The sequence below is a fragment of the Pseudopipra pipra genome, chromosome 7, assembly GCF_036250125.1.
Source record: "Pseudopipra pipra isolate bDixPip1 chromosome 7, bDixPip1.hap1, whole genome shotgun sequence".
In the NCBI taxonomy this organism is placed as follows: Eukaryota; Metazoa; Chordata; class Aves; order Passeriformes; family Pipridae; genus Pseudopipra; species Pseudopipra pipra.
Window position 1 is genome coordinate 26,962,914 of NC_087555.1, and position 17,773 is coordinate 26,980,686.

General features: G+C 44.7%; 1 protein-coding gene across 1 annotated transcript in view; it reads left to right on the plus strand.

The window, feature by feature from the left end:
- Nucleotides 1–17,306, plus strand: part of MRAS (muscle RAS oncogene homolog) — a 38,716-nt gene extending 21,410 nt beyond the window's left edge. The window contains 4 exon segments of the mRNA XM_064661318.1: nt 8,559–8,712; nt 11,897–11,996; nt 13,325–13,404; nt 16,357–17,306. Coding sequence (XP_064517388.1) covers nt 8,559–8,712; nt 11,897–11,996; nt 13,325–13,404; nt 16,357–16,456 — 434 coding nt within the window. The 3' untranslated portion in view covers nt 16,457–17,306.
- The last annotated feature ends 467 nt before the right edge of the window (nt 17,307–17,773 follow it).

The following is a 17,773-nucleotide window of genomic DNA, read 5'->3' on the forward strand; positions in this document are numbered from 1 at the left end:
TGAGCACAGGCTGGCCTGTGAGCTGTGGTGCATGATCTGCAGCTGGTCTCCAGCAAAGCTTCTGCTTCCAGTTGCGTTGTTTCCAGTTCTGCACAGAAATTTCTCTTGCAGGACTGTAAAAAACCTACAGATAATCATTGACATTTAGAGCAGGCTTCTACAAAGAGTGAATTATAACACTGCCAGGTGGCTATTGCTAATGATACTTCATTGTGGTTGAGCTCATCCCCTGGGAAATAACAGTGAGTGGGTAACTGAGTGAGGGTTATAACCAGAAAGAACATTTAATCAAAACTATTGTCCACTGACAGTGAAGAATTGTTACACCTCTTAACTCCCATCATTCAGGTGTGATGTTTTCATCTCTAATTACCTGTTTCATTTAAATACTGGTAGGGAACCAGCCTAGAGATCTGCTGTAAGCAAGAGTTTTCATTTCTTTGAAGAAAAACTGCCTTTTTGTTTGTTTTTTCTAACAAAACAAACAAAAATGAAACACAAAACACAAACAAAGTGGAACAAAAAAACCTGCCACACTCTTAAAAAAAACAAAACCAAAGTTTCTTGATTAGCAGGTGAGGAGAAAGCCTATATTACCTAAAGCTGCAACTTGTTTGTTTGTGCTGCATGAGTCAGACTAAACACAGCTATAAGGGGAATTTCTCTGTTAAATGTTGTAAGTTTTTTGTTTTGCTTTATACAAGAATTATGTAGTACATAAAAGCAAGAAAATATTTTGTGCCTTAATTACCAAAGTGCATGGATGTGGCCATTAACACAACTGAACTAAATCTAGCCTCACTTGTGCCAAGTTCCTACCTCCACCCTCTTGTCAAGAAGGTGCTCAAGATCTTAGGTGTCTCTGCATATGTGTCGTTGCTGTGTGGGAACAGAAAGCTGGGAGATTGTCATGAGTGATGGAATGTGGATGCCGGTGGGATTTGCTGTGAAGACTGTTGGCTTGGTCTGGAAACTTGAGATCTTAGTCACACTTTTAAGGATTTATCAGATATAAGTGAGTACAAATGGCTGCAAAGTCCTTACAAGAACAGCCTTTACTCAGTATTAAAAACCAAAATCAACAAACAACCAAACAACGTAATCTTGCCAACACTTGTTCATTTGAATATGTTAATAGTTGATGTGAGGGAGTATTTGTGAAATTGGTGCTGAAATGTGTCTGTCATTGTCATCTGCATCAGCGATACCTGCTCCCAATTAACCATCACATAATGTACCGGTGCACCTTTATTTTTAAAATGCTAGTGCTGTATAAAAGAAAAATCCAATCCTTCTTAAATTAAATCCATTGTTTTTAGTCCAGAATCCAGCCCTCTGAAATGAGCTGGTATGCCCCGTGTTCTGGTATAACAGTACTAGCTGCTGTACACATTGGCATTGGCTGAAACAGTCTTGGCTTTGTAAATTATTTAAAAGTAGAAAAGGCATCTTTCACTGAATATTTGGAATTTTTGTTTAAACAAAAAAAAACCCCAAAACACAAATCTGACCTGGGTGGGAGTGGAGAAAGAAATTGTTTTTCAACAAGCAGAAACTTACCCTTTCTTTTAATGAAAAAGCCTTTCTTTTGCTCAGATGGAGTTCAGTGGCTGTACTCGGCCTGAACTGAATTCAGCCATGGCCTTGAGTGGCATGCTGGGAATCCCTGGCTTTCAGAGTTAGCGTACCCACAGATGCCTCTTAGCCAGAGAAGAGAAACTGCAGCTTCTCCTTCTCTTTCCTACCACTTGAGATTCTGAACAATCAAAATGTGGGAAGAAGGCAATATTCTCACTTGGAAAAGCATATGAGCCTTTACTCTCAGCTCAGTAGACACAGGGCATAAAGACTGACTATCACACATGTCTTCTGCCACAGCTCTCTGTCATAAGATTTGGATCTAGGCTATTCTCAGAGGTCACCATCTACTGGGACAGCTGCTCTTGTTGTGGTTACATGAATCACTCATGGTATAAAATTAGGGACAAACATGATAGGAAGGGTAAAGATGCATCATGGTGAATTCTAGACTTTCCAGTTGTCCTTTATGACCAAATCCTTTACAAGCTGATGTTTCATGCAGTGCTTGGTAGGGAGAAGCAGCTGCCCACCCCCAAAATAGGTTTTAGAACATGAGACTACCAAATGAGGATATAACATGAGGGGATGCATAAGTTTCTAAGTTTTCAAATGAAAACAGTTATTATTAAAAAAAAACCAAATACATTGACATCCAACAACTTTAAAAAAAATAAAAAATAATAATAAAAAAAAAAAAAAAAAAAGGAAAACAGCCCACCCTTTTCCAGGCTGTTGCCTGAGCAGTTTGTACAAAGCATCTTGAGCATTTTGTAACTGTACCAGCATTATGTTGTACAAAACCCTTCTGCTAGCCAGCTTGCATAAAGCATTTGGCTTCCCTCCATGAAGACCTCCACCCACATTTATTCAATAGCAGTAACTGGCAGTGTGATGAAATGTTTGACTAGCATTTCTTTCCTTTGCTGAAATCTCTCACTGAAAGTAGGCTGAAATGAAATAGGCTTTTATTTCAGATTTTAGATCTTGGAGCCAAACTTACATTCAAACTCCTACTTTACATGTTTGCTTTCTGTTTTGGGATTGTCTCTGTACCTATTTTTCTCACCAAAGAAGAGTCTGTGATAGTTCCCTGCCTCCCAGATGATTGTGGGACCTGTGCTTGTTGTAGTCAGGTCCAGCACTATGTGAAAACACTTCATTGTTGACCTTATGCCAGCTTTAGAAGATGGTCAATGCAGTATTTGGAGGACAAGTGCTGTAGAGTGGAAGAGAGCACTTAACCCAAATCAGAGATGCACAGGCAATTGGTGACTCGCCCATTTTTTGCTTGCTGCCACTCTTAACAAACATTAAGAACAGCCTCCATTTTTCTCAGCATATGTTATCTCTATTTATTCCCTGCTGGTCACACTGATATCAGCACAGTGTGCTCAGTGAAATGCATCCACACGCAGGTGTGTACAGACACATCAGGTCAGAATTAAGTGGGGGCCAGGGCTAATCTGCTTTGCTCAGCTTTTGCTCCAGCTGAGTTGCGATGATTAATTTTGTACGGTCCTTTCTGTGCGCAGGCTACCTTAGCAAGTAGCAGAGGATTCCTTGTGGTGTGGCTGCAAACTGCCAGTCTGGAATTATTAATCTGGGAGTGAAGCCAAAAGTGGAATACCTTAATATGGCAAAAAATACCCAATGGTTCGAAATTCTTTTGGCTCATAAACCACACAGAGGGAGATGAAGAGAAGACCACAAGTACATGGCTTGGGCATGTTGGTGAATTGAGCTGAACTCTTGGCTGTCAGCAGGGCTGTGCCAACTGATACCAGCAAAGCAAGGAATTGTGCCTGTGTCTTGGGTGAAAGGAGGCTGTGGTCTCCCTCCTCTTCCCTTTCCTTCCTCTGGTATGATTTAGATGAAACTTTCACTGCCTAGAAGTTGTCTTCCTACTCCTGAGCTTCAGTTTTCCCTTTTATATCTCCTCTTCCCAAGACCCCCTATAAATCCCTGGGTACCCTTGTGTTGGGCTAGACCTGCACAGCCCTGGTCTGCACCCCTGTGCAGTCACACCAAGCTCTGTTCCTTCCCCCAAGCTCTCTCTCTGCCCTTCCCACCTGTGTATCCTATGCATCCCTTTTTGTCGAGGAGTTTTGCTGCTAATCATCCCTGGGCAGGCTGCTGCTTGTCTGCTTTTCTCCTCAGGAAACTTGGGAATAAGTCAGCCAGGAGGCCAGAGGGAGATCAAAGGTCACTTCAGGCTTTCAGGCAGAAGGGTTGGTTTGTGGCTCACTCTCTTCTGTTTTTATTTAAACTTTCAGTAGCATCATTGAGAGCCTTAAAATTCAAATTAAATTTGTACTTTCATTCTTTTATTTGTGTGTACAGTATTTCCCCTCCCTTAATTGCTAGGATTTTGCAACCTTGAAAGAGGGGTTTTTGTCTTGGGTTGTGGGGAGCTTTTCCTGCCAGGAAAATTTTGATGTTGCAACATGGAAAACACAAGGCTTTGAATATTTGCCCTTTGTTAGAGAAAGAACTCCTTTAAGGGCTTGCATCTTTATTCTGTTTATTGATGTGGAAGTCTTTCTTCTAAAGGCCCCCTCTTCTTTTTCCTTAAAAAAAGGACAAGGACTCAAGTACTTGGGTTTTCCATGTTGTAACATCTGTGTATTTAGTTAAGGCACAGAAGAGCTCATAAAAGCCTGAGTGTTTCCCTATCATGGGTTTTCTGCTGAGGAAAGCTGTCATGCCAGAGGCAGTGTGGCTGTATCTGAGAAGGAGCAGAAGCATCAGAGTGACAAAGTGAAGAATCTGCCTTGCCTTGTGCACAACAAGGGCCCCTCATACCTCTTCAGGGTGTCTGGGGGTGTCGGAATACAGAATATGAGCTGAGTGACCCCAGTACTCTGCACAGTGCCCAGAATACCAACTCCTCAGCTGAAGCCATTGGCTGATGGGGATGCCCTCTTGCTGCTGATGGAAGGAAGACAGAGACTGTGGAGGTGGCTTTCTTCAGCCTGAGACTCTTTAGTTTGACTTGTCAATTCAAGTCAAGTTTTCCCTTGAGCTTAGGTTCAAAGCTGCAGGGCACTGAAACCCAAAGGCTGAAGGACAGAAAATGGGTTAATCTTCCTGTCTCTTCGTCTTTGTCCCCTTAGATGCCATGGGCAGTGAAGAAACTCTCTTGAGGTGACCTACACACCCAGCTGCCTGGCAATGTAAAGATAAAGACGTAGGAGGAAATTTTGCCTAGGTATGAAAAGAGTGAGGAACTCACCTGCACAACTAGATCTGAGCTCCCTGAAGGCTGGGAAGGCTGTAATTGAATCTGAACTGAATCCAGCCTAGGCTCCAGAAAAAGCAATGCCATGAGTTCATAGTATGTCTCTGCCCATGGTTTAGATTTACATTCCTTTGTCTCTGGACAGGCACTCGGAGCACTGTCGGTTGCAGAGACATTGGCACGTAATATACCTTGAAGCACCAAGAGCTTCTATTTTGGACAAATTTGTGTGTATTCCTGGGCTCCTGTGCCTGCTCGGAAGAGCTCTCTAGGCAGCTGCACTCTTGTATAACCCATCAGGATTCACAGGAAAAGGGTGTGTAGAGCTCTAAGGGGGCAGGAATCAATTAGCAAGGAGTTCACAGCAGTTGGGGGTCACATCCACTGGAGAGTGGAAAAGGCCATCTTTTGCTAAGCAGCCTCTTTCCTGCAACACAGGAGACCTCCCTGCTGGGCTCTCACAACGTAATTGCTCTTAATTTAGTCTCCAGCTGGCTTCATGATAGCTGTAAATGGCTTTGCCCTCTTTGGATGTCTGTTCCTACATCAGACATAGTCCTTGGTTTCTCTCTCCTTCATCTTTACCCAAGTGCTTTCATTAATTCTCCTCCTTGCTTCTTCTTTGGTCAAGTTTGTGGGAACTTTACCAAGTTTTCTGTTGGAAGTCCCTGACCATGTGCTGTGCAGCCTACAAATCTGATTTCAGTTCTTGGAAGAATGATGTAGGAGAAACCTACTGTGTTTTGCTTCAGCCTTGTTTCTACACTGCCAGTGAGGCAACTGCTGGTTTAAAGTGTACCAACTCACAGTTCTCTAGTCATGGTTATTTCTGTGTCTTCTGTCATCCTGTCTGCAGAAAAGGGAAGTTTAAATGAAGGTGAATGCTGGCTAACATGCTAAACCTCCTCACCCCTTAGGGAAGCCAGTCACCTTCCCAGTTCTACCTTCCCAAGTTTTCTCCTTGCACTTTCCAATTTCTGTAGGTAGGCGTCTTCTTGAAGCTTTTATGCCACAAGATTACACCACAAGCAAAGCTGCTTACATCGGGCCCTTTTTCAGTGCTGTTGTGGTCCTATCCTGCTTACAAAGGATTCAGATTGCATTCTCCTCTGTTGTTTACTGGAGGGTTGTCTTTATGAAGAGCACATTTAAAGTTAAAACAAGGGCCTTCTCTGGCCATCCACAAGATGCTTAACTTTGCATGAATAACCTGAGATTACCCTTAACCTTCTCTACTCTGTGTCTTTTACTTGCACTTTCAAATTGCCATTTTAAATGCTGCCTGGACTTGCTCCCTTTCTATCAAAGCTGCAAGTGAATTCCCTTTGAATAGCAGCTGCTGCCACAGCAGCTCTACCTGTGTTTAGTGTGATGCCATGGCCAAGATCCAGGTGTTGTAGGAGCAACTGAGCAGAGCCCCGTGGAGTCCCTTGGGTATCCCCACAGCCCCCACCAGGGCTTGCCCCCTCTCTAAGGGGATGCAGTGCTTTGGAGGGACAGCAGCTGGGGATGGGTTGATGGGTGTAAGAGCAGAGCTGAATGCTCCTCGTGCGTTTCATGGAAGGTTTGCAAATGTGCCAGAGCAAGGGGAATCCTCTAAACAAATTACCATGCAGGACACAGCACATCCATCTCCACCCTCCTGCCCACAGTTTGTGCTCGGACACCTGCCCTGTCTCAGGGGGAGGAAGGGCAGGAAGGGCCAGCTCCTGGAGAGAAGCTATCCCACTCCACCACAAATTGGGTATGTGTATTGGAGAGGGGAAAGGAGTGGGTTTGTGTGTGTGGTGTTGTCAGCTCTCAGCCCTGCCCTGACATCGCATTTAGCTGGTGCAGGAGTCAGATGAGGGCAGCCCAGCCTCTCCATACAGGTTGGGCAAGTAGGATTAATTTCCGCTTCCGTCCTAGCTACACAGTCCTGGCCTTACTCCATGGTAGCAATTCTGCCCAGGGCATAGAAATTCACTGGCACATGCAATCTCTTTGGGTTGCTTTTCTCTTTTGTTTTTCTTCTTTCTTTTGTACAGTTCTTAAGAATAGCCTGGATACCTTTGAGCTGAGACACTTGTTTCCTAGATTGAGGGGAGAAGCAGGATAAAAGGCTATGAAGAGACACAGGTGACTTTTCAGCAAGCTTAGCAAACAAGCCCAAGTCTCGGGGTCTCTGCAAGGGCCTAGAAGCTCTTTTTACTTTAAAGGCTCATGGAAACAGACATTCAAGACCATTTAGGGCAGGCAAACAAATGAGGCTGAAGGCTTACCATCACCTTCCTTAGATCTCCCAGTCTTCCACTATAGCTGCCTTTCCTCCAGACATGCAGTGAGGGGGTGTGGGCTGGCTCATGGGGTGCAGTGTGACATGCAGCGTGTCCGTCTGTGGCCTCCTATGCTGATTCAGCAAAGTGGTCTTTACTGTGGCCCCATCTGGAAATCTGGGGTAAGCCTGAGTACTTACCCCTACAGGGAACATCTTGCTGAGACTGTGTGCCTGTTCAGACTAGAAAAACCTGTATCAAGCCCTGCTGCTCTGTCAGCAGTATGCTCCTGCCACAGTCTCCATCCACTGGTGCCCTGGGCTTTCCCCATCACCTGTGTGCAGCAGATGCTTATGCTGTGGCTGTACAGCAGAGGCAAAACAGTTTTCCCACCCAGCCCAGTGTATTGGAATGTGAAAATGTTCCCAGTCACTATGAAGATCCCACATTTGCCTCTGGAATGCAACGATGCATTAGGACTATTAGTTCTGAGGAGCTGATGCACTTTGAGCTCACACCGTGTCTGACTGGCATAGCCTAAACTCCTTTTGTACCCTCCTCCTCCCAGCAAAATCCTGGCCATGTACAGGAATTAACACTGAGGTGTGTATCAGTATTTGGTGTGTATCAGTATTTGCCCAGGAGGCTGGTGTAGCTTGCTCTACATGATGTAGCTGATGGGACCCCCTGCGAGACAGCGGTGGAGAACCAGTGAGTTATGGTTCCATTAGAGGAGGTTAATCTAGTGGGGAACAGCATCTGGATTGCTGTCACAACTGAGGTGTTTTAGGGGATTTGAGCATAGATTTATTCACAGAAGCATGATGACTGTATAGGATATGCAAGGCACTTAGAGCTTTTCCACCTGTTTTAGTTAGCTCCTTAGCTCCTTAGCTCCTCAGCACACCACTTGGGACTAACTGTTTAAGGGGAATTCCCCAGAGCTGTACCGTCTTGCTCTGAGAGCTCATAATTGTGTAGAAATAACATCCAGGTGTTGAGAAAAGGAAAGTGCTTGTAGCTATTACCATTGGTTGTCTCCCAGCTCTACTTCACTGTGCAGTTTGTAAGTTGTCCCTGATATTTAAACAGGCTTTTAATAATCTTCCAGTATCGCATTTTTCTATGCTGGGAGAGGGAAAAGTTTGAGGGCTGTGAAATACCTTGAGCCATATCTTGCCAGAGGAGCAAATCCCCAAATTCAGTGGTCAGCATTTGGTACAAGAAAAGGAAAGTGAAATCCACATGGTCATCTTCCCCTACATCCACTTCCAGCTTAGGCACTCAGGAATGAGTGGGGTCTGGGACTGTTTTTTGTTTCGTGACTAGAAACCACTTTGTCTGTCCAACTTGATTTCATCAAATCTTACAGCCTGTGAGAGGACTGCAAGCCCAGCAGAGGCAGAAAGGCCATAGGACACATAGTGGTGACAGCAGCTACGGTTCCTCATGGTAACTGAAAACCTCTGTCTCTTCTGTCCTAGTCCTGGACACTGCGGGCCAGGAGGAGTTCAGTGCAATGCGGGAGCAGTATATGAGGACCGGAGATGGTTTCCTCATAGTCTACTCGGTGACAGACAAGGCGAGCTTCGAGCACGTGGACCGGTTCCACCAGCTGATCCTCCGAGTCAAGGACAGGTGGGTGCCATAGAATCACTGCCTGACCTGCCAGGCTCCTTTCCTGCAGACCATGCTGTGGGGGTGCTTGCACATCTCGCCCCAACTTTTGCCCTCCAGGTCTCCTGAGAAAAATCTTTATGTGGGAGTTTGTGGACCTAAATGTGAGGAATAAGAAGTGTTTTACCTCCTCTATAAGCATGTAGTGCTATCAACGTGGAAAGGTTCACTGGTGTTATGATGGTGTGAAAATGGGTCTGGAAGAGAGAAAGTTCTGCCAGAATGGTCTGGCAGAACCATGTGAGAAAGGCAGAACAGACACCTTTGAAGGTAACCAGCTTGGCTCTGAAGAGGGAGGAAGGATGCTCTGTGCACAGTACAGACACTTTGGAAACACCAGCAGGGAGTCAGCAAACATTCAGCCCTAATTGTTTTGTGTGGCCTGACAGCATCCTCCTTTTCCCTGGCTTCATCTTCTGCCAAACAAACCTTAGAAGGTCTTGCATAATTTGGTGGTGTGAACAAGTGTCTTGAAGGGGAAAAAACTCGTGCTTCTCATGCTGGAAGGAACTGTATTTCTTACAAGGGTTGTAGTGCAGTTAATCGTGCTCTGCAGCAACCATTTTCACAGAATAAAACATCTCTGTGTGACTGGGGAGAAAGCCAGAGAGGTCATCTGCTCCCCTCCCATGTGCATGGGAGAGGGTACCACTGAGTTTAATTGTGGTAAGTAAATGTGTCCTGGCAGAGCGAGGGGAAGCTGACGGTTTATCTCCAAGATAACTCCCTCTTCCCACCCCGGTCCAAGAGGCGATGGATCAATCTTCATTGGGTGGGGTGTGAATTAAGCCCTTATATGTCTGCAGCTTTGAAACACTTAGTTTTTCCGTTCATAATGGCTTTTAATTATGGAAGTCATAAAGAAGAGTCACCAGAGGGTTCGGGCCTCATTGCTGGCTTCCTTTCACAGCTCTGAATAACTTCCCCACAGGAAGGGTGGACTCATATCATGTGAGGTTCACAGCTGACAGCTCTTCCAGTAAAGCATCCAAAGCAGAGCCCACAAGAGTGAAAAGTAAAGGAAAAAACACCCTTTGATTTCATCTAAATGGAGAAAAATGTCAGTCGCTCAGTCAGCCTCTCACATCACAGCAGTATTTTCTTCACTACCGGCTTAGCTTGGGGCAAAGTAAATCTGTTTCTGAAAGCTGAAGAAGATGGGACAGAATTTCCTGTAACATGCCCCAATTCGATGCTGGTTTTATCTAAATTAACTCTGTGAAAATAAGATGAGGTATTCATTGTTTTGCCCTGCTCTGGACTGAAACTTTTACCCTCCGTAGGCTGTGCAAACGCCGCAGCGGTGTGTGAGAGGCAGGAAGTGAAACAGGCTGGTGAGGTTGTTTGAGTTTCCCCGCTCAGCGCTGCTGAAGCGCAGAGCGTGAGGAGCTTATTAATGCTTCATCCAAAACCTGAGCTCGGTCAGAAAATTGCAGCAATGGGAGCAGCGTGAGTTGAAAACTGTCCTGCCAAACCCACAGGTACCTGGGAGCAGAGAGACACCCCGGTTTTCAAGCTAGCAGGCAGTTTTGGCAACTTAAAATCCAAAAGAATTGCAGGCTGCTGTGTTAGCAGAGCTGTTCAAAGCCTGCCTCCCCTTTCTTTCCACAACTTTCATTATAGTAAAATTTCCGACTATAGCAACTTTGTCCAACTAGCAATTGTACAGCTTACAATAGGGAACAAAGTCCCCATAGAGTTTTATGCCTGATGTACACAAGAAAAATGAGATACTTTCCATACGTAATCCCTTTCTAATCAATGTACTGCAAGCCAAAAAGGAATCAAATAATCCAGACAAACAAGTGTTTTGCTCCAGAATGATCAGAGTAAAGATTTGTTAGTGCTCAGGTATTAACATTAAATCACAGTCACATTATCAGAATGAATAACTCTAAGACTCAGTTAAAATGCAGAGTGCAGTACTGTATTTTTCCAGCCAGAGCAATGGGGCAACATGCCAGAGGGAAGATGGAGCCCTTATCATCTCGATGAAAAATGACCCAGAAATGCTGTTTGAAAATCCAGAGTTACTCAGGGAAGTGTTTTATGCAGAAATGAGTGTGGCCAGCTGCTCCTTACCCCAATAAAATCAGCTCTGTTACAGCAGAGAACACCAGGATCATTTAAGAGGGTTTAAAGTTATATATAAAACAATACTGCAGTAACTGTCGGTGATCAGAAGGGACCTCCTCCCTCCCAGCAGTGGCTAAAAGGCCCTGCCCTAAAAGGTTCCTTGCTCTGTGTCATGAAGCTGGAGGAGAGAGAGGCACTGCCAGCACCTCCCATGGCATGAGCTGCCTTTGTTCTGTTTATCTCTGGAGCTGTGGAGATTTCTGCAGGGGGGGAGCCTTGCACAGGACATGCTATGGATAGATGGATCTCTTCTCAGGTGGTGGCTGCAGACAGTCACTTACATGTCTGGTAAAGTTAGAGAAATACTCAGTATTATTAGAGAGGTTTTGGTATTTTTTTCTGGAATTAGAAACAGGAGATGGTAGGTAATAGCTTTGGAAACTTGGCAATTCTCTTTGGTTCCCTCCAGCCTCCTTCGACCTACCACTGCCAGTCTTTCAGTTTGCCTTGGGGTAACAGCTGATCTTTTTGCTCCCAGTCATTTTCTCCCCCATTTGATGCTACTCTAAGCACCACTTTCCAGAGTCTATCTTTTCTTCCCCCCACAGTGGATGACCAGGACTCCAGTTCTTCCCTCATCTCTCAATATCTTGCAACGATGAGCAGCTGCCAAGATATGCAGTTACTGAGATGCCTTAAATGTTACAAAAGAGTCCCGGTCTCCTGTCTGAGATCTGTCTCTATGTCTCAGTTAATTTCCTGGCTAATTCTGTAGATCTTTTTTCACCTTAGCTATTATCAGGCATTGCAAAAATGGTGACAGTAAGTTCCCGAAGTCCCTAGAAATAACAATGAATGTGTTCATGCATGCAACTTAAGTAAATTTTTACAATATGAACATACATATAGCACAGTCTGGGTGTTTTTCGTTGTTTCTTTACACATGTGTGGTATGTCTGTAGCTGAAAATATTAGATGATGTCAGCATCAGAAAGTGAAACTTATGCTCAGCATTTTTTATTGTAGCCTGCTAATAATTGGGTGATGGGTTTGATTTTTTTTTTTCCAGAGAGTCCTTTCCAATGATTTTGGTGGCAAACAAAGTTGATCTAATGCATTTACGGAAAATTACAAGAGAACAGGGAAGAGAAATGGCAACAAAACATAATGTAAGTTTGTGGGATTATTTAATGGGTTACTGTAAGTCTTATTACAGACATTCAGAATTGAAATCTGTGCTCATTTGGAGCTGAATTAAAGCTTACAATTAAACATTTGCAATTGCATTTTCGACTATTACAAAGTAGCAGCTTTGCAGTTTCCTTTCAGTAGGGCCAGTTCATCACTGAAACAAGAAACTCTGCTGTGCACTAGGCTGTAGCAAAGCTGTGGCCATCACAAAGCCACATGTACAAGGTGTCTGCAAGCAGTGAAGAACATGAAATGTTCAGAATGAGGGAAGAAAGTGCACTCTCCTGGAGTGAAAAGGCAGAGTCGGGCATTACCAGATATACCCAGGTGTCTGTAGGAAGTGAGCTTGTTAAAGATAATGAAGTTACAGGGTTGTTAAGCCTGTATAAATCTGGCCTGCTATCTTAGCTCTGCATTATTCATGCTGTTAGTTTAGCCTGAGAAATTGGTCTTAGATGGGTGTAGATCACATGCTGCTCCACTAATCACCTCTAAATGCCAGCAGCCCTGAATACCCAGAGGGAGACAACAACTCCCTTAGGAGGAACAGAATGGAAAGGTTAAAGGCAAACAAGCCTGAGACCTCTTGGCAGCTTACTGCGCCTAAACGGCAAGCTGTGTGTTGTTTCTGAACAAGCCATGATGGCAGTTTGGCAGGGCAGGTTCACTCATTCCCCTCCTCAAGGAAGCTGGCTTCTGTAGGAGCCAGGACACCTAAAGTGAAGCACAGCATGTTGCATCCATCTGTACATGCACACTTTGGAAAAGACCAGGCATGAAAATACCTTATCAGAGGCAGTTTTATAAATCTGCCAGTGTGCTGGACAAGCACTCTAGGAGGCCCCATCTGGCTGTCAGACTTTGAAGGGGAAGATCATTTTACACTGGAGGGGAATTGTAGTCATGAAATATTCATGCAGTAGTCCTAATAAAATGTGGCAAGCAAGAATTTTTGGCAAGTGCTGGTCTTTCAACAACCTTCGGCTATTTTCATGTCTGCAAGCACAGCTAAGGGGGAGAACATCTGACGACATGAAGTCTCTGATTATTGTTCCCCAAACCCAGAGCTCTGATAGCAGCTAGTTTGCCTGGTGCTTATTCCAGACCTTTTGTAAGTGCTCCCTGACCTTGCTGCAAGCATGAAGGTGTTGATAGTGGTGTCATGGCAACATTCTGTTTACCTGTATTTCCCTGGTCTCTTAGGGACCCAGTTTCTTCAGCCTTTAGGCCTTTCATTTTGAAACAGCTTTGCTACCAACATGTAGGCTGTTACTAATCTCTTTCATGACACTCTCCTCTCCTCCAGATTCCCTATATAGAAACTAGTGCCAAGGACCCACCTCTGAACGTTGACAAGGCCTTCCATGACCTCGTGAGAGTAATAAGGTAAGCTGCAAACTCTTCACTTGGTTACTGCTCATGGATGGGATGTGCAAGAGTCCTGGCTCAGAGAGCTAATGGGGAGCAGTGGCTAGGTTTGCTTGCAGTGGAAGATTTCTGGGGTTTATTAACTTTCTTGTCCTGTATCTGCATAGGTATGTTACAAGTACTTAGTTACCCTTGCAGGACATCAGTGCCAGGCACATGAGGAACTAGCTGTGGCCATAATGAAAATATATTATTCAACAAACAGTGCAAAGCCTACTCTAATGATGAGCTGTAAAGGGCTGGTGTTGAAAGCTCTGGACCAGTAATTTGGGTTTTCATACTTTTGTCCTCTGAGGGTCTCCTATTGCCAGAGGTTAAAAAGGACTTGCAAAAAAATCTACAAAATTCTAATGTTGTAGGTGACTTCTAACATTTTCTGCTCACTAAATGGAAAAAATTAAGCCGCTTTGTATAAGAAACAGCATGACCTAATGGCTAAGCCACAGGTTTCCTCCTCAGACTGCAGAGGTTTGTTCCCAGTTTTGTCGTGAGCTGCCTTTGCTCGTTTTGGCAAACGCCCGCTCTCTGGGCGAACCCCTGCTCCGGCTGCCAGCAGGGAGGGGCTGCCTTCCAAAATCCCGGCTCCCCTGCAGGAAAAGAGCTGCATGCACATCTCAGCATCTCTCTTGACTGATAACCTCAATTCTCTTTGAGAAGATTTGTTTTTCTGGCACCAGTTGTCTGGCAGATTTTCTGGACCTTCATTTTTCATGTTTTGGGAGGGTGCTGAGCTGAAATCATGCTCCTCCCTGCCGTGCAGTCAAAGTGCCTCGCTCGGCAGTTAAACCACAAGGCATTTATTCACAGCATATCTGTACTTGTGAATATCCTAGCACAGCCTCAAGTCAGCCTCCATCAAAAGCAGATGGTACTGCCCACTCTTCCCACATGTCTCAAAAGCAGGGGGCAGAAAGTCTTTGGAGAACTGAGTTGGAAATGTCCCAAGCTCTTTCCCAACTGTTCTGTAGCTCAGCATTAGCTGGCTAGATATTACTTTTGTGTTGCAGCAAACTCTTACCACCATCTATTCTGCTCTGCAGGAAAGAAAAACATAGCCAAAATAAGATGGGAAGGCTCTGTTTGCTTTCTCTCCGTAACACAACTTCAGGCAGGCTGAAAGGAGAATTGTAATGAGGCATCACTAAATTTAAATGCTGAAAATGTACTCCATAACCTCAAAAATAGGTGGTATACCTCAGTTTCCTGAGTAGCCACCGTGAAAGTCATTGCCAACCAGGTAAAAACCCCCATGACATCAAGGACACCAGAGATGTTCACAAGAGCTGAAACTTGGGTTAAATCAGGAAGCAGGGAGATATTGTGTGATCTGGCTGGTCACTGGCCACTAAACAGCTTCACTTGGTCTTTGGACATTATAGGATAGCATCACCCATCAAGTATTGCTTTTCTGTTTTTTAAGTCAGCTTTTCCAAATAAAATGTAAATTTCAGTACCCCAATAACTGTGTCATTCCTGGAGTGCTTTGCAAATGAAAGGCCTCCTCAGAGTCCCTCTGAGTTCTCAGGGTGAGGATGCTCGCTCAAGGCTGGCACTGTTTGTGCTCTTTGTACTTGGCTTGGTTTGTTTAGCTTCATGCAAGAAACTGTTGTCTGGAAGTAATCCAGAAAGGAGTGGGGTGATTGAGTCCACCCAATAGATCTTTTCAATTTCCTGATGCCCCTTTTATGCAGTGCATGCACAGAGACTGTCACAGCAGAAACCTTGAGTGGGCACAGTATGTGGTTTTCTGGATCTCTGAAACAGTGTGAACAGCTTGTGGTCGCTTAGCGTTAATCCACATTCACTTTAAAGAATTTTTTTAATTTCATCTTTCTAGTTTTGAGCTTTAAGGTTTTAGGTTTTTCATGCCTCCAGCCTTCATATTCACTGAAAAAAAAAATCTTATTAGCCAAAGCTGACTTTTTCAGATGGTTGCAAGAATCTGGAAGCTGCGGCTGTAAGAAAAACACCAGTTAAAGCCATAGTGATTTGTGCCCCAGCTATGTGTCATCCTGGTCTGGATAACTTGGTATGAACACTAGGTTTAATGCCTGCCATATTACATCACAGTCAGGCTGGTTTTGAACTATTCAGACTCTCAGGTTTGAATCTACAGAAGCTGCTAGTGTTTGTGTGTTTTATCTTGCAACAAAATCTAAGTCTACAGGCTGCCTATCAGGTGTTTGAGCCACAAACAATTCTGTTGAATTTGCACCACTGGGCTGGCTGAGTGGCTGCTGCAATCAGATACAATTGCAAACAGGCATTTAGGCAATGCTGTGCCCTAGTGCAGGAGGGCTCTCAGCTGCATGTTTGTGGTGACTGTGAGTTCAGACAGCCAGGACATCTTTCTGGGGTCAGCTCATTCTCTGTGCTGAGGTGTTCTTCACAACTTCCAGGGGAGACCAGAGCCCCATTGGCAGCAAACTTTTTTTTTTCTGTATTATATTTAGCCCCTCTCCATAACCAAGTCCTCAGCAGTACATCTGGCCAAGGGCAATGCCAGCTGAAAGAACATCTTTCCAAAAAATGTTCTTTCTCTGTATCTCTCTCATATCTCTCATGCTAACTACTGAGCATTAGCAGCAGTGTGATGGGTGACGTTGCATTGCTTAGAGCATCCCTGTTTCTCATAGCAGGGGAGGAGGCAGCAGTTCACCCAGGGCAATTGGAGGCATATTGCCCTGGCAGGACATACATCCCTGCCATTAGCCTTAATTTTTGCTTGCGGCTCTTTCCTCCTTCCTTAAGGATGCAGGCAGTTGTCAGCTGTGTGGCAAGAAAAGCCATGCAGTGGTGGAAGGGTATATGGAGATACATACACAAATTTCCTTGTGCACACCAAGGTGCTGTTCTGCAGTCTACCCTTATGTCTCACCTGCTTATTTTCCTCTCTATATCCCAAAACAGGCAACAGATCCCAGAGAAAAGCCAGAAGAAGAAGAAAAAGACCAAATGGCGAGGGGACAGAGCCACGGGCTCCCACAAACTCCAGTGTGTGATTTTGTGACGGGACACCCTGTGAGTGCCTTGGACACCTCCCTCCTCCCCCCTTGACCCACCGCCAGCCCAGGCGAGGAGCAGCAGTGTGGTGCCAGCGCGGCCCCATCACCCCCTCGGGGTCCCTACGGCAGCTCAGACTTGGAGGAGGCAGCTCGGAGGGTTCAGACATCCCCCGAGGGGGCTGCACCTCAGGGCCAGTGTGGGAGCTGCACGGATGGGAGGCGGAAGGAATCAGCAGGACCTCGACTGTCGAACATCCCCAGCGCCTTCCAGGGGCCTCCATGATGTTTATTAAAAAAAAAAAAAAAAAAAAAGGAAGAAGAAAAAAAAAAGAAAAAAAAAGTGTTGGTTTTATCTGCAAAACATTTCTCCTTGTGACCCATTTCTGAACAGCCATGAATAGCCCCCCTGTTTGGTACAGTCATCTGTGTATGTGTGGGGGAAGGGAAAGGGCTTTTCTTTCTCTAATTTTTTTTTGTCCTCTTCTTCTTTCTCGTTTTTTGCTCAGTGAGTGTTCGGTTGCAAAGAAACAATGGCCGGGGTTAGATTTTTTGCACTGAACTCTCTCTTGGGCGGCAGTGCCAAAACACGACTTCATATGAAAGTGCATAGATTTGGAGGAAGAAAATTAATTCCAGCTGCTCTGGGTGCTCCAGACATTGTGTCAGACTCTGGAGGGCTGCCAGCTCACAGACCATAAACTCCAGCTTAGGAAAGGAGGTTTGGGCTCGGATTATATTTTTTTTTCTTACCCTTTGTCAAGAGGTTTTGTTTCTGTTTTGTAACTTGGGACATGTCAAACTTAAGGTGTTTTGTTAACCTGGAAGTATTTAAATTAAAGTAATTTACAAATGGAAGGGTATGTCATCTTTAAGGCAGGAGGGGGGGAGAGGAAGGGAGAGAGGAAGTAAAACCTGAACTGAATTTGTTATCTGGGTGTTGAATTTCTCCCTCATAAATGCATGTAAACTGGTGCGATCTAAATCCCTGTTTATTATTCCTTAACCTTTCCCTGCAAAGCCACTCTTGGGTAGATGAATTGTTTTGCTTTTCCCAGGCTCATCTCACACACAGAGGAAAAAAATCTGCTTATGGGCTTTGGCTCAACGTTTCTTCTTTTCCCTCCTCTGAGAGCTGGTGACTTGAAAAGAAGAGGTGTTTTGAAAATGATTCAAGTGGGATGTGTCTCTTCATAAGCTTACTATATCTAAAATGTCTCCCTGAAAACAGCAAAGGCTAAGTATGCCTTATGAAAAGGCAAGGCAAAAAACCTGCAGCCATTCAAACTGCCATCTGTGCCACCAGAAATATGGCTGTGCACATC